General features: G+C 56.9%; 2 protein-coding genes across 3 annotated transcripts in view; both read left to right on the top strand.

Annotated features, from left to right (window-relative positions):
• RAD18 (RAD18 E3 ubiquitin protein ligase) overlaps positions 1–7,267 on the top strand; it is a 28,272-nt gene extending 21,005 nt beyond the window's left edge. Inside the window, exons 12-13 of one of the 2 annotated variants that reach the window (XM_058845421.1) lie at positions 5,268–5,330; positions 6,215–7,267. In XM_058845421.1, coding sequence (XP_058701404.1) covers positions 5,268–5,330; positions 6,215–6,320 — 169 coding nt within the window. In that variant the 3' untranslated portion in view covers positions 6,321–7,267. Of the gene's footprint in view, positions 1–5,267; positions 5,331–6,211 lie in introns of both variants that reach the window. The other variant, XM_058845420.1, reaches the window with a different exon arrangement.
• A 10,593-nt stretch (positions 7,268–17,860) lies between these two features.
• Positions 17,861–24,624, top strand: OXTR (oxytocin receptor). The gene is made up of 3 exons (XM_058845337.1): positions 17,861–18,030; positions 18,113–19,067; positions 23,588–24,624. The coding sequence occupies exons 2-3, from the start codon at positions 18,137–18,139 to the stop codon at positions 23,827–23,829; spliced, it is 1,173 nt and encodes a 390-aa protein (XP_058701320.1). The 5' UTR covers positions 17,861–18,030; positions 18,113–18,136; the 3' UTR covers positions 23,830–24,624.
• Positions 24,625–26,944: the final 2,320 nt, after the last annotated feature.

Here is a 26,944-nt window from a genome sequence, read left to right as displayed (position 1 = left end):
ATTTTTCAAAGCTCTGAAGTCACTGTTGCACAAGGCTTCAGTGCTCCAGTGCACACTGCTCCATATGAATTGTCCTGTGGTGTTCTTGGACTTTCTGGGACTGAAGCCAAATTTTAGGCAACTACTTAAACAATAGGAAAATCAGAAAAGAAATTAGGAGGAACAATGATAAGCTGGTTAATGAGCTATGTAAAGGAAATACTCCATTACAAGTATTTTATATAATGGGCGTAATATGCAATTTTTAACGCAAATTGTTTTTTCTTAGAACTGTGTGCAGCACAAGTGTCGGCTCCTGATGGCTAGAGTGAGACTTGAACAACAGACAGAACCCAACAGTGGCCTTGTGTGAGATGCTGAAACACAGTCAGAATTCTGAAGTCCTGGTGGGAAAGTGCTTTATCCACAGCCTGTATAAATGCCTGTGCTGCTGGAATGCCCAGAGTGCCTGCAGTGTCTGCCAGGAGGGGCTCATGCCCAAGGAAGGGCCCTCATTTGCAATCTCTGGGGCTTTTGGCAGTGAGTTTGGGAGCCATTGATCAGGATCCAAGATCTGGATTTAGCAGATCACTTATCCTTGGATTTATGTGCTTTACATAATACAGGCTTTAGTTCTTCAGCAGAGGAAGAGGTAGAAATAGGAGTGCACTGGATGGCAGCAGCCCTCTGAAATGGGTGGCATGGGTTTGGCAAAGCTGGCAGGATGGAGTGTTTGGAAATGCTGTGTGAGCTCTTCCTGGGCAGCTGCCTCAGTCTGAGTTTGAAGTCAGCATTGTCCTGCACCCTTTTCATTGCTGTCAGATGAGAGAAGTGTATGAAAATGTGTTGATCAGTGCAATAATTGCTTTTTTTAGTTCTTCAGGACTTTTTAACTTAATAAATCTTGCACTGCTTTGGCTCAGAGATGTTGTATATCACAATGTTAGACAGGAGTGTTTAATCTGTGAATTTTGGCCTCAAAATTTTGGCCTTCCTTGTGAAAGGATGATGATAATTTTCTGCTATTCTGTTGATTCATACTTTTCTTCCTAAAACTTTGAGCTGCAGCAAGTGGCAGGAGCTGTGAGGCTTGGTGGTGAGAGTCCTGGGGACATTGTCAGGTAGGACCAGCTGGTGGCCTTGGATGTGCCTGGTGGAAGCTCTCACATACAGCCTGTGTCCAGGAGGACATCAGTCCCTGGTCAGGAACCATGGGGTGTGGAGCTCTCTGAGCCCTGGGAACAGGAGCTGTTTTGGGGAGCTCTCTGAGCCCTGGGAACAGGAGCTGTGGGGTGTGGAGCTCTCTGAGCCCTGGGAACAGGAGATGTTTTGGGGAGCTCTCTGAGCCCTGGGAACAGGAGCTGTGGGGTGTGGAGCTCTCTGAGCCCTGGGAACAGGAGATGTTTTGGGGAGCTCTCTGAGCCCTGGGAACAGGAGCTGTTTTGGGGAGCTCTCTGAGCCCTGGGAACAGGAGCTGTTTTGGGGAGCTCTCTGAGCCCTGGGAACAGGAGCTGTTTTGGGGAGCTCTCTGAGCCCTGGGAGCAGGAGCTGTTTTGGGGAGCTCTCTGAGCCCTGGGAACAGGAGCTGTTTTGGGGAGCTCTCTGAGCCCTGGGAACAGGAGCTGTGGGGTGTGGAGCTCTCTGAGCCCTGGGAACAGGAGCTGTGGTGTGTGGAGCTCTCTGAGCCCTGGGAACAGGAGCTGTGGGGTGTGGAGCTCTCTGAGCCCTGGGAACAGGAGCTGTTTTGGGGAGCTCTCTGAGCCCTGGGAACAGGAGCTGTGGTGTGTGGAGCTCTCTGAGCCCTGGGAACAGGAGCTGTTTTGGGGAGCTCTCTGAGCCCTGGGAACAGGAGCTGTGGTGGGGAGCTCTCTGAGCCCTGGGAACAGGAGCTGTTTTGGGGAGCTCTCTGAGCCCTGGGAACAGGAGCTGTTTTGGGGAGCTCTCTGAGCCCTGGGAACAGGAGCTGTAGGGTGTGGAGCTCTCTGAGCCCTGGGAACAGGAGCTGTGGGGTATGGAGCTCTCTGAGCCCTGGGAACAGGAGCTGTGGTGGGGAGCTCTCTGAGCCCTGGGAACAGGAGCTGTGGTGGGGAGCTCTCTGAGCCCTGGGAACAGGAGCTGTGGGGTGTGGAGCTCTCTGAGCCCTGGGAACAGGAGATGTTTTGGGGAGCTCTCTGAGCCCTGGGAACAGGAGCTGTGGTGGGGAGCTCTCTGAGCCCTGGGAACAGGAGCTGTGGGGTGGGGAGCTCTCTGAGCCCTGGGAACAGGAGCTGTTTTGGGGAGCTCTCTGAGCCCTGGGAACAGGAGCTGTGGGGTGTGGAGCTCTCTGAGCCCTGGGAACAGGAGATGTTTTGGGGAGCTCTCTGAGCCCTGGGAACAGGAGCTGTTTTGGGGAGCTCTCTGAGCCCTGCAAACAGGAGCTGTGGGGTGTGGAGCTCTCTGAGCCCTGGGAACAGGAGCTGTGGTGGGGAGCGCTCCTGGTGCTTCAGCCACCACGTCCCACTGCTGCCAGCCACTGAGGGAAGCAGTTCAGGTGGATGCAGCAGATCTTTCCCTTCCTTTTCCCAAGGCACAGCCTCAAAGGTGTGTTCCTGGGCTGCAGAGGGGGCCATGGAAAGCTAAGGAGGCCTGGGAAGAGTCAAGGAAAACAGCAGGATGGTGGAACTGTGTCGGTTTGGTGCAGACAGGAGCCCTCCATAGGGACCTGGGCAAAGGCAAGGCTGGCAGAGCTGTCCAGGGAAAGGAGGATGGAACCATGGCTCTGGAAAGCTGGGGAGGATGTGGTGCACAGCTCATCTTGGACACCACACCGTGCCTGGGCCGCTCCAGCAGCGAGCTCATCGCGTTCACAGGGGGACAGAGCACAGGCAGGAGTGCAAGAGGGACAAAGCTGCTGCCCCTCACTCCTGGGGACTGGGCATTCACCTCCAAATGACACTGGTGAAACCAGTTGGGCTGGAGCTCATCTCTTGTGCCAGCTTTAGGGAAAACATGCCCAGAGCCTGGTCCACAGCACACAGCGGGATGGATGGATGGATGGATGGGAGGATGCTGGCTGCTCACATGAGGCTGAGGAGGAACTTTATCTGCCTTAAAATAAACCAATTCAAAGAGCTGCTTGCTCCTCTCAGTTTTAGAACAAGACATGTCATTCACACTTACATCAGATTTTTTCTCTCTATTTTAGGGTGGTGTGTTTATCCTAAATGAAAAAGCAGGGGGTGGTGGAAGTCAAGCCCAACTGATGGTGAAGAAAGGAAGAGTTGACTCTTGGTTGAGTGTCTGTAGGGGATCAGGGAAACCAGTCCTGCAGGAATATGGAGTTGGGCAATTGCCTGAGTCACTGGAGCTGCATTTTTCCCAGCGTGGAGGCATGAATAAATGCAGGATCACCCTGCCACAGGATGCTGGCTGCATCTTGAGCAGCTCATGTGAAGAACTTCAATAGTTTTGCTGTAAAAATTGACTCATCTGGAAATGATCTGTAAAATTGTGGGACAGATTAGTGGCCTTTAGTTAAGAAAAGGACAGAAAAGCTGTTGTGGGAATTTGTCTTGAATTTGGAGTTTGAATAAAGTCTGAAGGGATGTTTTGCTGTGCCTGGATGCAATGTAGGTAGAGACCTCTGGGGCACTGAAAAGGCAGAAAACATCGGAGAAGTGAACAAAACAAAAATTCTAAATTCTGTGATCTCTTTGGCTTCTGCAGGCTAAAATTTATGGAAAAAGCCCTTCAGAATGAGGCAGCTGTTTCTCTCCAGTTCAAGGGCTTAATCTTCAATTTAAGGGCTAATCATTTGATACTAAAAAGAGAGAGGAGTTTTCTTCAGGGAAGGAAATAGCTAATTTAAAATACAAATTCAACTGGTGGTCAAAGTTACTTCTTTTTTTAATTGACAATGTTTTTTTGATAATTGTTTTTCAACTGTGACATATTTAAGGACTTTTTTTTTTAATTTTCAAGCAGTTCTGTCCCGTGGCACGTGTCAGAAAGCTGTATAATGACCTGAGCTCCAAATCCAGCCTCGCTCAGGCTTCGTAACCGAAATCGATGTCTGGGATGCAGAGGGCTGCTCCAGTGAGTGGCTGGCATGGAGCAGTGGGATGCTGGAAGAGATCCTGGAACAGAGGGCTTTTGGCTCCAGCTGGAAGTTCAGAACCCTGCTCTGTGGAGCTGCTGCAGCTCCTCGGTCTCACACTGCAATTAGGGCGTAGGCGTTAATTGGGTTCTCTGGGGATCGATGGCTGCGGTGTCCAGGGCCCGTTCTCAGCTCCATGTGAAGGCCAAAGATGGAACTCGCTGCAGGACATTTTGTACTTGGTTTTAAACAAGTTTGGTAGGCCCAGAGCATGGATTCCACATGGGAATTCTGAGGGCGCGTTCCTGGTTTGAGTGTTAGCCAGATCTTTTCAGTTTTATTGTTTTGCGGTGACAAACGTGGCGGGTGATAAATGCTGCAGTTTTCAAGGCAGGGAAGTACATCATGTTCAGGCCTCAAACCTGCTCTTTTTCTATTTTAGGGGACTAAAAGCACACAAATAACCCTGTGTCCTCTCCAGTTCTTTTTTAAAATGCAGCTGGAACATCAGAATGGGGTTTGGAAATATGATGATTTGGAAATATGATCATTCCCTGGGCATCCACTTCGTGCACTGAAAATGAGCTTTTGAAGGACTTCTAATTCTGAGAGTAAAAACAATGTTGACTTTCAGAACTTTCCCCATCCATTTTTGGTATCTTTTTCCTTTTTATCTGTGTGACTGCATGTGCTGGAGGTTCCTCTAACCTGGTGTTGTTTGTCCAGCCAAGTTCCTGCTGGTTCTGTAGTTATTGCCACAGTAACAGCTGAGGACTCTCACTTCACAGGGGAGACAAAATGGCAAGGGGTAAAAAAAATCCTGCTGTCTTACAGAAATTTTATATCACATTGATTTATTTAAGAGAGACTTTAGAACAGAAGGTACACTTTACCCCCCAAAACATCTTGCAGATCCTCTCCAGAGCAGCTTCCTGGTGCCTGGGAATACAGAGGTGGTGTAGTTTGCACCTGATAGACGTAAACATAGAATTGCTTTGTGTGTTAAATAATGGTAATGAGACTCCAGGGATAGCTGAAAATGCAGTGAGACAGAAGTTTCTGGGCTGTGCTGTAGGTTGAGGTTACTTCTCATTGCTCTTGCTGCTGGAGGGGTTGGTGTCATCCAGGCCTTCTGCTGCCACTGCAGAGTCGAGCCCTGCATTGCTGTAGGTGCTGCTGAAATAATTTCTATCTGTTTTATTTTCCTCTTCAGCACCAATTCGGACATTCTGACGGATGTGGAAGGGTCTGAGACGTGTTCAGTGTCCTCTGACAGGTGAGTAGAATATCCAAGAGCAGAAATCCTTGGGCTGGGTTTAGGTCTGTAGTTTGCAATTGATGGAATCCTGGAGAAGCAAATGCCTCAGGAAAGCCCTCATCCCAGGGATGCAGGAGATGCATTTCCATCGTGGTGCAGCTCTGAAACACAACTTGTTCCTGCCAGTATCTTCAGTGTGTACCTGCTGGTAGTCAGCAGAGGTGGACCTGAGCATCTTGGAGTTCTCCATTGTTATTTTCAGTTGTGAATTCCCACTTTCAGACAAATATATAGTCCCTGCAGGATGGATTCAGCCTAGCAGATGGTATAAAACAGAGTGCACTTAAAAGGAATGTTTAATTAGCAAAAGCTGTTGACAGATTAGCGGCATCTTTCGTGTCAACGCTGTGTGGAATTCTAAGCTCCAAGGCTGAATGATGGAAATCAGCTGCTTCATTTACATACAGCTAGTTTAAGAATTTTTTCTTTAAAATTGACTGTGACTAAAAATAAAAGAGTTGTTGAATTTTCTGTGGATACTTTGTCCATAAATGAGGAGAGTGCCTGGCAAGGCTGCAGGCCCCAAGCCCTCCTTCAGGGGTGATGCTGACCAACCTCTAGTCCTGCTTCCAGGTGGCTGTGCCCCAAACTGCCTTTTCTGATACAACATCCTTATGGTTTTGTCAGTGCCAGGGGTTGTTCTCCATTATGGACAAGGAATCTGGGGGGTTCCTGCTGTTCCCTGGGTTGCAAACTGGTCTCTGGGACAGAAGGAGAGGCATTGTGATGACCCTGTTCCTGCAGGCTCGGGGGCTATGGGATGATTTGTGGTGCTGTCACCTTCTTTAAATGAGAAGAAGGGAAGAAGGGAAATATTTCTCTCCCCATTTTTCCCCCAGCAGCAGCAGCAGCTCCGTGGCTCTGACAGGGAACAAGAGGAGGCTGCGGCGGCCGCGGATCCCCGAGAAGGAGCGAGCGATGCCCCAGGGCAAGCGGAAGAGGAGCTAGTGGCCAGCATGGGAAACACCTCCTGGCTCTCTGCCACTCTCAGAGTGTCTGGGTACCCACTAAAACGCTCTGTTCTCACATCTCTGCCATTCCAGCTGCCTTAATGACCAGGCTGGTGGGTTTGCCCACAGCCCTGGGGCCATTGATGGTTGAGGCTGGGCACAGAGCCCTGCAGGAGCCTGACCTGGCTCCTGTGCCCAGTTCCCTTGCTGGTTCTGTGTGCTGTTCCTGCCTGCATCCCATGAAAGCCTCACCTGCCCTCCTGGGAGCAGCTGCAGGACAATGATTTGTTTGGGGGTGGGCAGGTCCTGGTGCTGTGGCACAGCCTGGGGAGGGAGGGATGAGGAATGTGGGGAGATTCTGTCCTACACTCATAGGTTTTTTTATACATGTTTGTGTAAACTTGCTCAGTATTACGTGTCATTATTTCAGTTTGAAGTCCTGAAACTGGAAAGAAGGCAGAAGGCTGTTGGATGTGAAGTATTGTAGCTTCCAAGCAAATAGTGACATTGAAAAGTCTGATCTTCCTTAGGAGGTGGTGGAATTTTGTGATGCAATAAAGCAGTGCAAGAAAATGAAGGAAATGCAAGAAACCTGAACAACAGGGAAGGCTTTGAAAAATAAAGCTTGTAAGCAAAATACGGAAAATACTTCAGGTGCTTTTGCTGAGCCCTGAAGTTTTGGTCAGAGCCTGTCAGTGGGAGCTTGGAAAAGAAGCCACAAAATCTGGGTAAGATTGAGGATTGTTGTGTCTTGACTTCATATTGTAACTGGGATTCAGCAATAATCTTCCTCAAGCCATGCATCCCAAGAATATTTGTGTTTGGAACAGGCTAAATCGTGGCAGATATAAACTGTACCTGTTTACATGTAAGTGCATGAGGTGGAGAGATGCAGAGGCAAAGCAGAAATCTGGTTGTTTTGGTTCTTTTTTTACTAAACCAAACCTTCTGAAAGACAGTAATTACTGATCTCTGCTTTAGGGCTGCCTTTTTGTCACAGCAGCTCACATCAGGCGTTGGAATTGGTTGCAGTTGGTCAGTGAATGGTAATAATATTGTAAATGAGTGTCATAAAGGGCTTTCTCCAGGCACTTGGGAAGAGAAAGAGGCTGCTGTTGTGGTGAGGGAGAGCGCTGGTGTGGGGACACCGTGGCTGGTGTGGGGACACCATGACTGGTGTGGGGACACTGTGGCTGGTGTGGGGACACCATGACTGGTGTGGGGACACCGTGGCTGGTGTGGGGGACACCGTGGCTGGTGTGGGGACACCGTGACTGGTGTGGGGACACCATGACTGGTGTGGGGACACCATGACTGGTGTGGGGACACCATGGCTGGTGTGGGGACACTGACTGGTGTGGGGACACTGTGGCTGGTGTGGGGACACCGTGGCTGGTGTGGGGACACCGTGGCTGGTGTGGGGACACTGTGGCTGGTGTGGGGACACTGACTGGTGTGGGGACACCATGACTGGTGTGGGGACACCGTGACTGGTGTGGGGACACCGTGACTGGTGTGGGGACACCATGACTGGTGTGGGGACACCATGACTGGTGTGGGGACACCGTGACTGGTGTGGGGACACTGTGACTGGTGTGGGGACACTGACTGGTGTGGGGACACTGTGACTGGTGTGGGGACACCGTGACTGGTGTGGGGACACCGTGACTGGTGTGGGGACACCGTGGCTGGTGTGGGGACACTGTGGCTGGTGTGGGGACTCCATGACTGGTGTGGGGACACCGTGGCTGGTGTGGGGACACTGTGACTGGTGTGGGGACACTGTGACTGGTGTGGGGACACTGACTGGTGTGGGGACACTGTGACTGGTGTGGGGACACCGTGGCTGGTGTGGGGACACTGACTGGTGTGGTGACACCGTGACTGGTGTGGGGACACCGTGGCTGGTGTGGGGACACCGTGACTGGTGTGGGGACACCATGGCTGGTGTGGGGACACCATGGCTGGTGTGGGGACACTGTGGCTGGTGTGGGGACACCGTGGCTGGTGTGGGGACACTGTGGCTGGTGTGGGGACACTGTGGCTGGTGTGGGGACACTGTGGCTGGTGTGGGGACACCGTGGCTGGTGTGGGGACACTGTGGCTGGTGTGGGGACACCGTGGCTGGTGTGGGGACACTGTGGCTGGTGTGGGGACACTGTGGCTGGTGTGGGGACACTGTGGCTGGTGTGGGGACACCGTGACTGGTGTGGGGACATCGTGGCTGGTGTGGGGACACTGTGGCTGGTGTGGGGACACCATGACTGGTGTGGGGACACCATGGCTGGTGTGGGGACACCATGGCTGGTGTGGGGACACTGGCTGGTGTGGGGACACCGTGGCTGGTGTGGGGACACTGTGGCTGGTGTGGGGACACCGTGGCTGGTGTGGGGACACCATGACTGGTGTGGGGACACCATGGCTGGTGTGGGGACACCATGGCTGGTGTGGGGACACTGTGACTGGTGTGGGGACACTGTGGCTGGTGTGGGGACACCGTGGCTGGTGTGGGGACACCGTGGCTGGTGTGGGGACACTGTGGCTGGTGTGGGGACACCATGGCTGGTGTGGGGACACCGTGACTGGTGTGGGGACACCGTGGCTGGTGTGGGGACACCGTGACTGGTGTGGGGACACCATGGCTGGTGTGGGGACACCATGGCTGGTGTGGGGACACTGTGGCTGGTGTGGGGACACCGTGGCTGGTGTGGGGACACTGTGGCTGGTGTGGGGACACTGTGGCTGGTGTGGGGACACTGTGGCTGGTGTGGGGACACCGTGGCTGGTGTGGGGACACTGTGGCTGGTGTGGGGACACCGTGGCTGGTGTGGGGACACTGTGGCTGGTGTGGGGACACTGTGGCTGGTGTGGGGACACTGTGGCTGGTGTGGGGACACCGTGACTGGTGTGGGGACATCGTGGCTGGTGTGGGGACACTGTGGCTGGTGTGGGGACACCATGACTGGTGTGGGGACACCATGGCTGGTGTGGGGACACCATGGCTGGTGTGGGGACACTGGCTGGTGTGGGGACACCGTGGCTGGTGTGGGGACACTGTGGCTGGTGTGGGGACACCGTGGCTGGTGTGGGGACACCATGACTGGTGTGGGGACACCATGGCTGGTGTGGGGACACCATGGCTGGTGTGGGGACACTGTGACTGGTGTGGGGACACTGTGGCTGGTGTGGGGACACCGTGGCTGGTGTGGGGACACCGTGGCTGGTGTGGGGACACTGTGGCTGGTGTGGGGACACCATGGCTGGTGTGGGGACACTGTGACTGGTGTGGGGACACCGTGGCTGGTATGGGGACACCGTGGCTGGTGTGGGGACACTGTGACTGGTGTGGGGACACTGTGACTGGTGTGGGGACACCGTGGCTGGTGTGGGGACACTGACTGGTGTGGGGACACTGTGGCTGGTGTGGGGACACTGTGGCTGGTGTGGGGACACCATGACTGGTGTGGGGACACCATGACTGGTGTGGGGACACCGTGGCTGGTGTGGGGACACCGTGGCTGGTGTGGCTGTAGGTACTGACATTTCCATTGGAAATGAGCTGAGGAGCTGTCACAGCACCTGTGGCAATTGCATGGGGCAGGAGAAGGGAGAGAGCAGCTGAAACATTAAATACAGGCATGAATCAGAAGGGTTTGCTGACAGCCTGTGAAGATTAATTTTTATTATATCATTTATTGTTGTCATCACCATTTAAAGTCCAAACTGGTGACCTTTGTCTGAGATGGAGCTTTTTCTCTCCTTTTGTAGGGGGCTGTTGAGGGTGGTGGCCTTTGTGGAGAGGACAAACGTGTGGGTGTGAGAGCCTGGCCGAGGTGCATGGGGCAGACACACCAAGCAATGTGGAGGCTTAGGAGAAAATATGGATTTGATGGTCTGATGCCTATTCCCACCCTGATGGGGTGGGTGCCTGGGCAGGGTGCAGTCCCTCCTGCCAGACCTGGGGCCAGCTCCAGCCCCAGGGCGCTGCCAGGTGCAGCCTTTGCCAGGAGCGGCTGCTGATCCCCTGCATGCCATGAACGATGCTTGCTGCACATCTCAGCAGCCCAAGATTCACAGCAACTGCAGAGCAGAAGGGAAAAAACAACAGGGAAGGAAACACAGTGTCCTCCCTGTGCTGTCCTGTCCCCTGCTCCCCTGGGCAGCTCTGCTGCTCCGTCACTGAGTCAAGGGGCAGGTGGGAGCAGTCCCTTGTGAACAGCCAGGCTGGGAGCACAGGGCACGGCCAGAGGAGCTGGGGCAGCACTGACAGTGCTGGTGCACAGGGTGATGTCCAGTGCTGGGGCTGAGCATGGCCCCATCGAGGGGGAAAACCCCACCCTTGTGTTCTTTGGGTGAGTAATCATAAAGCTGCTGCCTGCTCCTGACACCTTTTCACTGATGGTGACCCATGTTTGTCACATCACCCACAGCTGATGCTGGTTTGGCACTGCAGGGCTGTGAGGTCCCAGGGACCCTCTGTCTGTCCCTGCTGCCAGGGATGTGGGTCCTGGGGACCCTCCATCCCACCCTGCTGTGGGTCTGCAGCAATTCCCAGAGCGGATCCGAGGCAGATTCCCGATGGCTGGGGCTCTCTGGAGGACTGGGAGAAGGGCAGAAGCTCCCAGGGGGACTGATACTGGCAGCCAGGGTGATGCTGGGCTGGGCTGCCATGGAAGGCTTTGGGAAGGGCTGCTTTGGGCAGGGAATCCATTCAGGAGGAAATGAATTTAGTCACAGAGCGGTCCCTCGGGCCGGGGCAGAAGGGTAAAAGTGGAAACAAAATAATCAAGAAGTAAAAATGTCCTGTTCCCCCAGGCTGGCAGCAGAGCCGTGAGAAAGGCAGCGATCCTGGGAATGGGGGAGAAGCAGGAGCAGCAGAGGCACCGTGCTGGACATGGGAGCCCTGCTGGTCCCCACCCCAGGTACCCTCTGAGGTGACAGCTGGGGCTGAAACAGGAGTTTGGGGCAGGAGCCATCACCTGCTTTCGGCTTTGCAGGTGTCAGGGAGCTGCTGCTGGATTGTTCTTGCCAGGCAGGAATGCCTTTGATGGCAAAGGGAATTAGCCCAGACTGTGATACCTGTTCATTCCTGTCCAGAGCAGCTGCTGCCCTGATGGCAGACTTTTCCTGGAGTTACAGGGTGACTGTCACACAGCCTGGCACAGGGTGACTGTCACACACCTGGCACAGGGTGACTGTCACACACCTGGGCACTCAGTGACTGTCACACAGCCTGGCACACAGTGACTGTCACTCAATGACTGTCACACACCTGGCACAGGGTGACTGTCACACACCTGGGCACAGGGTGACTGTCACACACCTGGGCACAGTGACTGTCACACACCTGTCACAGGGTGACTGTCACACACCTGGCACAGGGTGACTGTCACACACCTGTCACAGGGTGACTGTCACACACCTGGCACACAGTGACTGTCACTCAATGACTGTCACACACCTGGCACAGGGTGACTGTCACACACCTGGGCACAGGGTGACTGTCACACACCTGGGCACAGGGTGACTGTCACTCAATGACTGTCACACACCTGGGCACTCAGTGACTGTCACACACCTGGCACACAGTGACTGTCACACACCTGGGCACAGGGTGACTGTCACACAGCTGGGCACAGGGTGACTGTCACACACCTGGCACTCAGTGACTGTCACTGTCACAGTGCTCAGGGCTGGCTCTGCCCAGGACTGGACAGGTTCCCTCGAGGCCAGGACTGGGCAGTGCGAGCTCAGGACAGGGGTGAGGGCTGAGCACCCTGGGCTGGACCTGCAGCTGCTGGGGACAGGCAGGTGTCAGCATCTCTCCAGACCTCTTCTCCCAGGGTGCTGTGTTTGCTGGCAGGAGTTAAAAATAAAAACTCTTTTGGTTGAAGGAGGTTCTGTTCTGATAGAAGAGCAGATGTTCTGGAGCTGGAACACCTCACCCAAAGGGAGGAATTGGAGGTGAATCAGTTACCTGCTGGGCAAGCCCAACACCAGGATCTGCTGCCCAGAAGAAAGAAAAATCACAGTTCTGTCCCACTGGCATTGGAGGAGCCAGAGGGCCTGAATTCAAAATGATTGGACAAGTTGGTGAGTTGGCTCCAAAACAACCACCTGGAATTAAATAAAGAAGAGGATGAATTACCAGCTTCAGGCAGGAGAAGGTAAACACATTACTGCAAATGGGAAGTAATTAGTGAGGCAGAAAAGTTTGTATAAATGTAGCTGGGCTTCATTTTTGTAGTGGAAGCTCACTGCTCTGGTTAATTGTTTGGCCCCAACAGAGGCATTCCTGGAGCCTGGACTGGGGGGTTCATTGCAGGAGAGAAATGGGGGCTGTGTGGGAACACACTCACCTCTGTGGGCATTCCCAGACCCACATCTGCTTAGATACTCATACACTGAATTATCCTGAGGACAGCAGCCTCCTTCACATCACTTGGCCAAGATTCTGTTGTAGTCATGAGCACCAAGCTTGATTCACGTTCCTTTATATACACATGCAAATAACAGTAGAGTTTTTATATGAATATATAGCAAAACAGAATATATCCTGGTTTTGTTCTGGCTCTTCTATCTTTACCTAACAAAACCTCAGATAGATCTTGCTATTTATATTTTGTTCAAACAGAAAAGTGCCTCAGTTTCCTGGACAGAAGCATCAGTGTGTGTGCAGGGGTTGCAGGCAGTGCTGTGGGTGGTCCATAGCTCTGAGCATGGAAAGGTTTGGTTGATGTGCCAGTCAGCAGGAGGTGACACTCGATATGTCACTGGGTGTGCAGGTGCCATGCCAGCTGTCAGTGCTGCAGGTGTGGATCCCAGTGCCACGGGCACAGCCCCAGGGCTCTGGGTCTCAGCAGCTCTGCTTTGCTCTCCATCCCTTGATGGTGAATGAGAGCTCAGGGCACTGCAGAGAACAGCTTGAAGTAACACACAAATGCACTCATCCCCCTGAAAGCAGTAAAATTATTGTATCGTCTCCCAACAGCTCCAACCTGAAGCCTCTTTGTTAAAAACCACATGGATACATATTTCATTTATTAACTCCTTACTCGCAGGGTCTGGGCAGGCTCCGTTGGTTTTATGGGCTTTGAGGCCATGATGGGATGAAGCAAGGAACATTTTAGCACAAACAGTGTCCTTGGGAGCCCTGTACAGACCTGGCTGCTCTGGGGGTGCCTGGGGAGAGCCTCTGCCACCCTTTGCTGGGCTTGGATGTGCAGGGCAGCATGGCCTGTGTGTGCTGGGGAGAGGGAGCGGGGCAATTCCCTCCAGAAACCACAGACATCGACCCTGTGAGGCTCTGTCCCGAGCTGGGTGGGACTGTCTGCATGATAGGATCAGCCTGGATTATGGGATCAGCAGGATCCATAGCCTGCTCTCCTGGAAATGGGTTTAAGCTTGATTTGATCAGAGCCCTGCAGCAGGAGGTGACACCCCAGTGTGCTCTGGGATGTGTCTGCAGAGGCTCTGCAGGTTTCACATGGAGTGCCAGTGGTGGTGGAGAGGGAAATGTGTACTGGCATAGTGCCAGGGAATTCAGGCTCTTTTTCCAGGATTTAGCTCCCAAAGCTGGATGAGCCTGACTCAGGCTCCAGTGCTGGTGTGGGCTGGAGGCCATGGGAGCAGAGGCCAATGGATTTCAGTGAGTTGGGGATTCAGAGGAAATGGTTTGGATCCCATAAACCTTTCAGGGACATGATGTGAGTGGTTCTCTAACGCTGAGTAAGTTTATTGTGGTCCCAGATAAACCAAGGAAATAGAAGAAATCATCTTGATATGTGCATGAATTCATGTAAATTCTCTTTCTGCTGTGAACACTTTCTAGAACTCCACTGCAGCATCCAAGGTGATCCTCCCTTCTCCACTTGTCTGCATCCACACAAGTCAGCTTCTCTGGCTCCTTTTCCCCTCCCACTGATGTTCTGATGACTCAATTTACAAACCTTTCCCCAGCCATGGCACGAGTCTGACAGCCAGGTTGTTGCTGGACCAGCAGTTCTGGAACTGACCATGGGCTGCAGGTTTTTTCTCCAGGTTTTTTAAATTGTGATCAGTCTGAGGACCGGGTTTTTGGTTGGGGTGGGGTTTTTGTTGTTTTTCAGCTAACAAAAAGAAATACCATGGCCAAGAGGACATGGGGGATGTGATGGATGACACAGCATAACCCAGGAATGTGTCACCTGCATCCAAACACACAACCTGGACTGGATTATGTTACCCCTGATCAGGGAACTCAGGAACACAGGGAATTTTGTGAATGGGTTTGGGACCAAATAATTCTGTGCATTGCTGGTATTTCCATGTTCTGTCTCCAAGGCCTTGTTTGTTTTGGTACAGAACATTTTACAGTATTGATTTTCTATTTTTCTGGAATCAGCACACCAGCTGGGCAGCCATTCCATGGAGGAATTTGGTATCAGATTTGAGAATTTACTCATGTGCACATCTAAGAAAGATGTGGAAAAGTTGTGATTTACTGTGCCCTTAGTGTGTTCCCAAGCCTGATTCAATGGCCATGGCATTCATCAGCTGTGAATTGAAGCAGATTTGCCTTTTCCATGAGGATGTGTCCATGGCACTGCTCATCTCTGCTTTTAGCAGGTTTACCTAAGGCTTCCTGCAGGCTGAGTGCAAGAGGTGAGGACTAGGAAAGCATTCTAGGATAAAGAGAAATTCCCATGCAAGAGCAGCCAGGTACCACATGCTGTCTGTCCAGCCTGCAGTGCCTGCTGTGGGCTGCAGCTCCATCTGCAAAGCTGTGGCCTGGGCTTGACATTTTGCCAGACCTCTTCTGTCCTGGGGACCATAAAGTTGTGATTCCAGATAGTTATTGGAAAAACAGCTATTTCAGATCCAGCAGTAAACCGAAATGCAATTAAATTTAGCTTTATTTAGTGTTTGTGCTTTTGATTATCCCAAAGCATGTATTTTTAAAATAAAAATGTTTCCAGCACTATGGCATCCCTGAACATTTAAAGCTGGAAGAAGTAGGGGATGACTCAGAAAACCCTTTGATTCTCACAGGAATCTTTGCTTCAAAATCACGTGTGTTTGGGTTTTAGCCATGGAGCAGCTGCAGCTTTGCCTGGCTAAGCTGAGGGGCTGCGAGGGGCCACGAGCATCTCTGGCTGTTGGGGGCAATGCCCTGACAGGATCAGCCAGGGCAGGGCACTGGGGGCTGGATGTTACCCTGAGCCCCCAGCTGTGGGATCCTCACTGGGCTGCTCCTGCACTCTGGGACAGGGCAGAGTGTCAGAGGATGTGGCCCTGGAGCGGTGTGGCAGTGCCATGGCACAAACAGGCTCAGACTGGGACAGCTCTTGCCCAGCCTGTGACGCGCTGCTGCCATCTCTTGCACTCCAGAGTCACACACGGCTCCTGCAGGTGCCCAGCTGCCAGGGGACACAAAAGGGGCTCTGGGCTCTTTCCTGGCAGTCCAGGTGTGCTCTGAAGGGAGCTGGGGTCTGTGCAGTCCTGACATCCAAAGCCAGAGAGGAGCGGCGGCTGCTCTGCCTCACCTCAGGCACCATCTCACAGCTGCTGTGCCACACCTGAGTCCCCAAGGACATCCCTCAGTGCCTGCAAGATGCTCAAGGAACCGAGCAGAAGCCGAGAGCAAACCTGTCCTTGCCTGCACTGGAGCCAGGATTTCACCCCCAGTCTCCTCCTCCCCCAGAGCTCTCCCAAAACCAGCAGAACAATAAAAAAAATGATTGCACGTGGTGAGCTGCGCTCCGCAGAGATTCCCACAGCAGTTTTATTGCCTGAACGAGCAATAACGTGAACCCTGGAGGGGAGAACGTGCCAAAGTATTTAACATTTCTACATCTTGCATGGAGCTAAAGCTTCCCAAAAACCTTTAAAAATAGCTGCAGGGATGTTTGTTCAGGACCTAAGGCTGGGCTGAGGAGGACTTGAGATATGACTTGAAGTGGGGAGCAGAGGGTGGTGATACTGGGGGCCTTTGGGGCTGCTGGACTGAGGGGTTCCATACTGGACTGGGAGGCTTCCATGCCCTTCTGAACATCCCAGCTGCTCTTTCATGTTCTGGATCCCTGCTAGGGAGCCTGAAAATGGGGACAACCATTGTGCTGATGAGCTGGTGACAAATGGTGTCACTCACAGCTACTGCTCCTTCTTTTATAGACAAAATAAAAGTTCTTGGTGGGTGTGTTAACAGCCAAGTGACCAAGGCCAGAGCCTGCTCCTTGGACGAGTCTGGGCCGGCATCTATGGGGGACCTTCCCTGGGGGACCTTCCCCGGCTCCGGCAGCTCCGGCAGGGCCGGGGCTGAGCCCGGGCCGGGCTCCCTCTCCGCTGGCTCCAGAGAAGCGATACCGGGGGTTTCGGGCTGTCGGGTGCGCTGCCGGTCCCCGCCCATCGCCGCAGCCTCGCTCCGCCGCTGCCCCGCACCGCACCGGGGAACCGGGACTGGGGAACCGGGACTGGGGGAACTGGGACTGGGGGAACCGGGACTGGGAGAACCGGGACTGGGGGAACTGGGACTGGGGGAACCGGGACTGGAGAACCGGGACTGGGGGAACTGGGACTGGGGGAACCGGGACTGGGAGAACCGCTCCAGGGAACCGGGACTGGAGAACCGGGACTGGGGGAACTGGGACTGGGGGAACCGGGACTGGGAGAACCGCTCCAGGGAACCGGGACTGGAGAACCGGGACTGGGGGAACTGGGACTGGGGGAACCGGGACTGGGGGAACCGGGACTGGGGGAACTGGGACTGGGGGAACCGGGACTGGAGAACCGGGACTGGGGAACCGGGACTGCCCGAGAGGAGCGGGGCTGGGGGCACCGGGGCCGCCGGGCGGGTGCAGGACCGGCCGCGCTCCGGTGCGGGGGCGATGCTGGGGCGGGTCCCGGTGCGGGGGCGATGCTGGGACAGGTCCCGGTGCGGGGCGATGCTGGGACAGGTCCCGGTCCGGGGGCGATGCTGGGGCGGGTCCCGGTCCGGGGGCGATGCTGGGGCGGGTCCCGGTGCGGGGCGATGCTGGGGCGGGTCCCGGTGCGGGGGCGATGCTGGGACAGGTCCCGGTGCGGGGCGATGCTGATGCAGGTCCCGGTCCGGGAGTGATGCTGGGGCAGGTCCCGGTCCGGGGGCGATGCTGGGACAGGTCCCGGTGCGGGGCAATGCTGGGACAGGTCCCGGTGCGGGGCGATGCTGGGGCGGGTCCCGGTGCGGGGGCGATGCTGGGACAGGTCCCGGTCCGGGGGCGATGCTGGGGCGGGTCCCGGTGCGGGGCGATGCTGGGACAGGTCCCGGTGCGGGGGCGATGCTGGGACAGGTCCCGGTCCAGGGGCGATGCTGGGGCGGGTCCCGGTGCGGGGCGATGCTGGGGCGGGTCCCGGTCCGGGGGCGATGCTGGGGCGGGTCCCGGTGCGGGGCCAGCGGCCGCGGGCGGGTCCCGAGGGGCCGGGCAGGACCCGCCTCTGCCCCCCGCCCCCGGAGCTCGGCCGGCCCCCGAGCCGGGACTGGCGGCGGGGCAGCAGCGGGAGGAGACACCGAGAGAACGGCGGGGGGACAGGAGGAGCCGGCACCGGGACACGGGGACGGGCGGGCACAGAGAGCCGCACGGCGGGGAGGGAAGCGCCGGGAGGGGGACGCGGAGAGCGGTGGAATATTGAGAAGCGGAGAGACACGGACAGAGAGCGGCGGGGACACCCGGCTACAGCACACGAACGCATCGGTAGAGGCTCTGCCCGCTCTGTGCCCGCTCTGTGCCCGCTCTGTGCCCGCTCTCTGCCCTCACCTGCCCTCACCTGCCCCAGGCTCGATGCGGGCCGGCGCTGGCCATGGAGAAGCTGTACCTGGCGGGGAGCAGCACCTGGACCATCAACAGCTCCCTGGGGAACGGCAGCCTCCGGCTGGAGAACCCGAGCGCCGGCAGGAACAGCAGCGCCGACCCCCTGAAGAGGAACGAGGACATGGCCAAGGTGGAGGTGACAGTCCTGTGCCTCATCCTGTTCCTTGCCCTGACCGGCAACCTGTGCGTGCTCCTGGCCATCCACACCACCCGCCACAAGCACTCCCGCATGTATTTCTTCATGAAGCACCTGAGCATCGCTGACCTGGTCGTGGCCATCTTCCAGGTGCTGCCCCAGCTCATTTGGGACATCACCTTCAGGTTCTATGGGCCAGACTTCCTCTGCCGCTTGATCAAGTACTTGCAGGTAGTGGGAATGTTTGCTTCCACCTACATGCTCCTGCTGATGTCCCTGGACCGGTGCTTGGCCATCTGTCAGCCGCTGAGGTCCCTGCACAGGAGAGCTGACCGTGTCTCTGTCCTCCTCACCTGGCTGCTGTGCCTGCTGGTCAGCATCCCTCAGATCCACATATTTTCTCTAAGGGATGTGGGCAATGGGGTTTATGACTGTTGGGCAGATTTCATCCAGCCCTGGGGACCGAAAGCCTACGTTACCTGGATCACCCTCATGGTCTATATCATCCCAGTGTTGATGCTGAGCATCTGCTATGGCTTAATCAGCTTCAAAATCTGGCAGAATGTGAAGCTAAAGACGGCTCACGGGCCCAGCGTGGGTCTGGGCTCAGGCTCCCGCGGCGGGATGGTGTTTGCCAGGGTCAGCAGTACCAGGCTCATCTCTAAAGCCAAGATCCGGACGGTTAAAATGACCTTTATCATCGTGCTGGCGTTCATAGTGTGCTGGACTCCGTTCTTCTTCGTGCAGATGTGGTCTGTGTGGGACACCAACGCCCCGCAGGAAGGTACAGCTCCCCTCCCTCGCTCTGCTGGCCTTGGCTCTGCCCAGCGCCCCGGGGGCACCCACGGCACAGACTGCTCCGGGCTGGGTTTGGCGGGTGGCAGGGAGATGGGAGAAAGTCCTGAACACGGAGAAAACCCCTGGCAGGCAGCAGTGGCCGAGCCGCGGCTTCCCCGGGTCAAGGGCTAGCGTAGCTCTGGCAAATTCCGGGCCACTGCGGCTCAGGGGCCGGGCATGGAGATGGTGGTGGCTGTCCCTGGGTGGCGACTGTCCCTGCATGGTGGCTGTCCCTGGGGGCTACTCTGGGTCCCTGGAGATTCACTTTCCACCCTGGGTGCTGGGACATGCTGCAGGCTGGGAGCATAGGAGAAAGCTGCCACAGCCCGACTTCCTTTCCTTTGTTGTATCGGTTTTTTCCTCACTGACTTTTTGCTTTCTACTCTTGGCCTCTTCTCCCTCTCCACCCCGGAACTATGCTGCTGTTATTTTATCTCTGACTGGAGCACGATTCCCGTAGAAAACCCCTGATTTTTGAGCAAAACCTTTTCCTAAAGGTGTGGTGTCACGGATTTGCCATTTTTCATATTTGGGCTGGCTGCTTCTGTCCCCACTGTCACCCAGCCTGGTCTGACACGGCTGGAGCTGGGCAGGTCTGTGCTGTCCCCGGCAGACGGGAGAACCGCCTGGGAGACCTTAAAGAAAAGCTCTTCGTGACTTTCTGAGGTGGGAGAAAGGGCAGAAAAGCGCACCCAGGGATGCCCTTGGAGCGCCTTGGACAGACTGACCCAGGCTCTAGGGAAGTGCCGAGTCTGCGGGTGCCAAAGTCCGAGGAGGAGCAGCTCCCTCCGCAGCCGAGAGCGGCACGGGGCAGCTCCCGGGCACGGCTGAGTGCCCAGCCCGGCTCTCCGCCCTTCCCGAGCCTGTCCCGGCCGCTCAGCGCCCCGTGCCCCGCAGCCCCTGCGCCTCCGTGCCCCGGGCTGCCCGCACAGCCAGGCAGGCGTGCTCTGCCTCTCCTGCTGCTCCCTGCCCCGTGGATTTCAGGAGAAGTGGAATGTGGCTTATGCACCTCCCTGGGTGCTCCAGGGGTTTTCCATCTGGTCAAAACTTCCACTTCCTAGACGGGCTCTGGGGTGAAGCAGCGGCCCTCCGTCGTGCTGTGTTTTAGTCTCCATGGCTGCCCCTCCCTTCCCAGCACACAGCCCTCGGCAGCACCCAAATCTCTGCTGCCTTGCTGACCCTTATTGGACAGGATTTGTCCATCCCAATCCTTCTGGCTGCGTGGGGAAGCTTTCCCTTGCTCGCCCTGTGCAGCAGGACTTGCAGCACTTTTCCCTTTCTCTCTCCTTTTTCCCGTTTAATTTTCCCTTTCCTTTCCCTCTCCCTTTCCCTCTCCATTCTCCCTTTTGTTTCCCTCTTTGCTTTAAGGTACCGAGGGATCTCCAGCCCCACCAGGCTCTAGCGCTCCCTACTCCATCTCGTTCCTGTCTCCGGGCAGCCCGAGGCTGCGGCACAGCCTGGGAGCTCTGCCAGGGCTCTCTCTGGAGGCTTTCATGGCATGGGGAGAAAGAGCCGGGGTGGATGGAAGCGCTGGGAGACCGCAGCCCTTCCCTGCAGGCTCTCCTCCTCCCTGCTGGCTGCCCAGAGGGGTGAGGGGGGCTCTGAGCCAGAGCTCTGTGCAGGGGACACGGCCTCTGCCCGCAGCATCCCCACAGCCTTGTCCTGCTCCCGGATCCCTCTGCCCAGGAGGGGTGCAGGAGAGCTGTACCCCGTGTTGGGAAGGGAATGTGGCTGTTCCTCACCTCACACCTGTGTGGGCACAGGAGGAGAAGAAGGAGGGCGGGGGTGCCAGCGGCAGTGGGGGCACGGCTGCGCCCCAGTGAGCTGCACTGGGAGTGACTGGTCAGGCAGCAGAGATCCCCCTTAGGTGGCCACACAGCCCAGAGCCTCCGCAGGGTGGGTTGGAGCTACACGATGTGATCCAGGGGCTGCTTTAAGCACTGGGGACCTTCCGCAGACCGCGGCTTGGAAGGAGGCTCCTGCTGCACACACCTCGCACCTGCGGGATTGTGAGCTCGGGCTCGGAGCTGGCTCACGGCCCCTGTGGGGACCGCAGCAGGGCTGGGAAACACCGCGGCTGCTCTGACACGAGGGCTGTGAGCGATGGATGTGACCCCCTCATCCCATCCCGCTCCTCTTCTGGGTGTTTGCAGCAGAGCCCCCCCAGCCCTGCCCGGACACAGCCTGCACCTCTACCCGCAGCTCCGGACACCCCCGGCAGCGGGGAGTGCCTGGGGACACCCCGGGGACACTGTGTCACACCCCGGGGACACTGTGTCACACCCCGGGGACACTGTGTCACACCCCGGGGACACTGTGTCACATCCCGGGGACACTGTGTCACACCCCGGGGACACTGTGTCACATCCCGGGGACACTGTGTCACACCCCGGGGACACTGTGTCACACCCCGGGGACACTGTCACACCCCGGGGACACTGTGTCACACCCCGGGGACACTGTCACACCCCGGGGACACTGTGTCACACCCCGGGGACACTGTGTCACATCCCGGGGACACTGTGTCACACCCCGGGGACACTGTGTCACATCCCGGGGACACTGTGTCACACCCCGGGGACACTGTGTCACACCCCGGGGACACTGTGTCACACCCCGGGGACACTGTCACACCACAGGGACACTGTGTCACACCCCGGGGACACTGTGTCACACCCCGGGGACACTGTGTCACACCCCGGGGACACTGTCACACCACAGGGACACTGTGTCACACCCCGGGGACACTGTGTCACACCCCGGGGACACTGTACCCAACCCCAGGGTCACTGTCACACCCCGGGGACACTGTGTCACACCCCGGGGACACTGTGTCACATCCCGGGGACACTGTGTCACACCCCGGGGACACTGTCACACCACGGGGACACTGTACCCAACCCCAGGGTCACTGTCACACCCCGGGGACACTGTCACACCCCGGGGACACAGCTGGCTGGTCGCAGCACCCCTCGGGGGTCTCTGGAGTTCCAGCCAGGGACGGGAGCAATCCACCCTCCGGACCTGCCCTGCAGCAAGCTCCCTGAAATTCGATTTGCCTCCTGCGGAGAGGGAAGAGCTGAGTCAGCCCTGGCTGGGTGTTTTCTAGTGAGTAGAAACGCTGTGATGTATTTCAGGTCTTGTGCCCGGGATTTGTAACCACTCCACATGGAATTATTTTTTAGCATGTGCTTGAAATTAAAAGTAGTTGGAGCAGACATCACAAGAGCAGGAATTACTCATCCATTGGCTAAAGGTGAAATTGGAAGCTAACATTTATAGCCACATTTCTGCACTGGTCTAAGAACTGCCAGTGGATTTTTGCAGAGGCACGAAGGGGCCGGGAACAGCCAAAGCAAGAATGTTCATCCCCTGCTCGTGTGTCCTCTGGGAGCAGAGGGGCTGAGGAGCTGAGCTGGAACACCGGCAGCAGGATAAAGGCTCCATCTCCACCTGCAGCCCCTGCATGGGGGGGACATCCCCCCTTGTCCCGGTGCCATGGCAGATGCCAGTCCCCCATCCCTGTCACCAGCAGGTGCTGATCCAGCCCTCGGGTGGGACAGTCGGTACTTTGTGCTCTGGGGACAGAGAGCAGCAGCAGACTCGATGTCCCGGCACTGCACGGCCACCACTCCCGGTCAGCGGGGGATGCCAGGCTCCCGGACCTGATCCGTCATGTGGCAATGGCTCTTCTTCCTGGCAGAGCGCTGCGTCGGGAAAAATAATGCGGGGACAGAAAGATGACTGGAGAAAGGTGCTGGGAGAGCACCGGGCAAAGGGCTCAGACAGGCCGGGGCTGGGCTGGGGGGGACGCCCCCCGAGCGGCTGCAGACCGAGAGCCTGTCCCGGATCATTTCATAGAAATGAGCCTCTATCATGAGTCTAATCATACACAGATTATCCCATGGCCACTCCAGGGGCTCCCCTCACCTGTGGGCACCTCAAAGGGCGATTGTGCCAGTGCTGCGGGACAGCTCTGACAGACAGACAGCTCTGACAGACAGACAGGCTCTCACAGACAGACAGCTCTGACAGACAGACAGCTCTGACAGACAGACAGGCTCTCACAGACAGACAGATTCTGACAGACAGACAGCTCTGACAGACAGACAGCTCTGACAGACAGACAGCTCTGACAGACAGACAGTTCTGACAGACAGACAGCTCTGACAGACAGACAGTCTCTGACAGACAGACAGGCTCTGACAGACAGACAGCTCTGACAGACAGACAGACAGCTCTGTCTGCGGGACAGCCGCCCCGGGGTAAGGCCGCTCCGGCCTGCGGGACGGGGAACCGCCGCTGTTGCGGGGAAAAAGCCGAAAGCCGAGCTGGAACCGAGACTCGCCCCCTCCCCTGCTCCGCCTCGCTTTTGTTTTCCTGCGGGCGGGGAGCGGTGTGGGGCTCTCGGCCGGGGCCACCGCGCCTTGTGCCGTGCCCTGACACCGCCGTGCCTCTGTCCCGCAGCCTCCCCCTTCATCATCGCCATGCTCCTGGCCAGCCTCAACAGCTGCTGCAACCCCTGGATCTACATGCTCTACACCGGGCACCTCTTCCACGACCTGAGGCGCCGCTTCCTCTGCTGCTCCGCGCGGTACCTGAAGTCGCGGCCGGGGTGTGAGCTGAGCAAGAAGAGCAACTCCTCGTCCTTCGTCCTCAGCTGCAGGAGCACGAGCCAGAGGAGCTTCGTGCAGCCGCCCACCACATGAGGCCATGGGCAGCCGGGACCTGGAGCCTCTGCTCGCTGCCTCCCGAACCTCCCTGCGGGGAGCTGGGGGCTGTGACCCGGACAAGGACGGGGTCTATAAACAGGTGTAAATAGGCTGTAAGCATGTACAGAGGGCGTTATTTAACTGAGACGGGATGGGGGAGGAATGCTGTGTCCAAGTTTCAGCGCTGCCTGGGATTAGACAGCAGGAACCTGCTCCTGAGCCCCAAACCTGACATCGGTGGCTTACGGATGTACCTGGAGGGACAAATGATCGGGTTCCGCTGGGGCAGGGGCCCGGTGCATCCCTGAGGGATGGAAGGGGCGGCTGCAGCACGGGGAGATGGGTGTCAGCCCTGGAGCATGGCTGGGCACTGTCCCTCCTCCCCCTGCAGCAGATCCCGCAGGATGCCAGCGCTGGCACCGCGCTCTCAGCACAGGAGCACTCGCTTCGCTCGCAGCCTGTGGGGCAGGGGCAGCCCCGTCCCCGCAGCCCTGCAGCTCTGCAGCCCTGCAGAATGCCTGCCCTGCACCCCTGCAGCCCTGCAGCCCTGCAGAATGCCTGCCCTGCACCCCTGCAGCCCTGCAGCCCTGCCCCGTGCCTGCCCTGCACCCCTGCAGCCCTGCAGCCCTGCAGAATGCCTGCCCTGTGCCCCTGCAGCCCTGCAGCTCTGCCCCGTGCCTGCCCTGCACCCCTGCAGAATGCCTGCCCTGCACTCCTGCATCCGTGCACCCCTGCAGCCCTGCACCGTGCCTGCCCTGCAGCTCTGCAGCCCTGCAGAATGCCTGCCCTGTGCCCCTGTGCCCCTGCAGCCCTGCAGAATGCCTGCCCTGCACCCCTGCAGCCCTGCAGCCCTGCAGAATGCCTGCCCTGCACCCCTGCAGCCCTGCAGCCCTGCAGAATGCCTGCCCTGTGCCCCTGTGCCCCTGCAGCCCTGCAGAATGCCTGCCCTGCAGCCCTGCAGCCCTGCCTGGGCACAGCCCAGGGCACTCCCGGGGACAGCCCAGGGCACTCCTGGGGACAGCAGCCCAGGGCACTCCTGGGGACAGCCCAGGGCACTCCTGGGGACAGCCCAGGGCACTCCTGGGGACAGCCCAGGGCACTCCTGGGGACAGCCCAGGGCACTCCTGGGGACAGCTCAGGGCACTCCTGGGGACAGCTCAGGGCACTCCCGGGGACAGCAGCCCAGGGCACTCCCGGGGACAGCCCAGGGCACTCCCGGGGACAGCCCAGGGCACTCCTGGGGACAGCCCAGGGCACTCCCGGGGACAGCAGCCCAGGGCACTCCCGGGGACAGCCCAGGGCACTCCCGGGGACAGCCCAGGGCACTCCTGGGGACAGCCCAGGGCACCCCTGGGGACAGCCCAGGGCACTCCCGGGGACAGCCCAGGGCACTCCTGGGGACAGCAGCCCAGGGCACTCCTGGGGACAGCCCAGGACACTCCTGGGGACAGGAGGCTGCTGGCCGGAGCCTGGAGCGGGCACGGCTGGCCTGGGCAGCCAGGCCCTGGCCGGGTGTGCTGAGCAGCTCCTGCAGAGGCTCTGGGGGATCCGGGCTGGGCTCCCTGGGCTCTGGCAGGGACACATCGCGTCCCCGAGGTGTCCCCGAGGCCAGGCTTGGCTCTGGGGTCCCCGCGGATCCCAGCAGCTCTCCCGTCGCTCCAGTGACGTTCGCTCGCTCCATAGCGCACGGGGCACGCTCACAGCATGGATTTTTATTGTTAACAAATACTGTAGATAAAGGTTTCTGACTGTGGCAGGTGGCAGGTGGCAGGCGGGAGGGAAGTGTGGGGGGAGCGCTGGGCTGAGGGAGTGAAGGGGACGGACGGGAAGCAAGGCTGAAACACCGGAACACTGAAACACCAAAACACCGAAACACCGAAACACCAAAACACCAGAACACCAAAACACCGGAACACCAAAACACTGAAACACCAAAACACTGAAATACCACAGCCAGCTGTGCTCACAGCCACTGCCCCAGCACCGGGACCTGCACTGGTGACACGGAGCTGCTGTGACACGGGCTCTGCATGGGGACACGGCTGGGCGATGTCATTTGGCCTTTCATGATGGGAATGAACATGAAAAATGCATTTAAATGTGTCTTTTATTTCTTCACTTCACCAGTGGGTCCATTTGCACTTTTCCTATCCTGACATTCCTTTGATTTTTTGGTGGGAGTTCCAAGTGAGCTCTCAGCACGTTTGCTGACGGGTTAAAGTCCTCAGGACACTGTAGAGCATTTTCCTCCCACGTTCACCTTCCTTCTCCTTGAGAGTCACAAACTCCTGCACAAAACAAGGAAGGAGGGGTCTCCTTTTCTGGAGAGTCTGAGGGCCTGGAGCATCCTCCATCTGCCAGGGAGGAAGGAGAACAGGGCAGTGGATGTTACCGGGAGGGATGCACGCAGCAGAGAGGGAGCTTTGGGACACCCAGGGAATTGCCCTGCAGCCCTGGCTGCTGTTTCTGGTGGTGTCTGGGGGTCAGGCAGGGCCATGCCCCACGCCTGGAGGTGCTGCAGCTGAGGTGCCTTGGCTGAGCTCCTGTGCTGTCCCCAGGCTGTGGCAGAGCGGGGACAGGAGAGCAGCTGTGGGAATGTCCCAGGTGAATGCACGGCCAAACAGCTTTTCAGGAGGGTCAGAAGTGAAACAGAGGTGCTGACAGGTGAGCAGTGTGTGCCCCAGGGGTTGGAAACCCAGGGAGCAATATGGTGGGGACAGCAGCATTTCAGGTTTTTTTGGTTCAGGCAGTGAACTACTAGAAAAAAACACAACAAATTAGAAATATAAGCCCATTATACAATTGATTTTAATTATTTTATTCTCACAAAAAATGAAATGGTTTTTGAGGCTTCCCCTCCCCCCATAATTACCTAAATATCTTTTTTTTTTAATCACTCCATCCTTCTTGGGCCCTGATGTTGCTGGATCTTGGGTACCACATTGCTATGGAATTACAGCAGTATACAATCCCAAGCCCTTGGAAGAGGTCCAGTAGAAAACCTGGCTCTCTCTCTCACCCTTGGCGTGGCACCAGAGGAGTCTTTGGCTCCAAGTCTTTGTTGGAAGCCAAGGGAAGGCGCACATGGAGACAATCGAGAACAGCCTCTGAA

The sequence above is a fragment of the Poecile atricapillus genome, chromosome 9 (genome assembly GCF_030490865.1).
Source record: "Poecile atricapillus isolate bPoeAtr1 chromosome 9, bPoeAtr1.hap1, whole genome shotgun sequence".
Lineage (NCBI taxonomy): Eukaryota > Metazoa > Chordata > Aves > Passeriformes > Paridae > Poecile > Poecile atricapillus.
The sequence above is the reverse complement of the archived record's forward strand: the minus strand, read 5'-3'. Positions and strand labels throughout refer to the sequence as shown.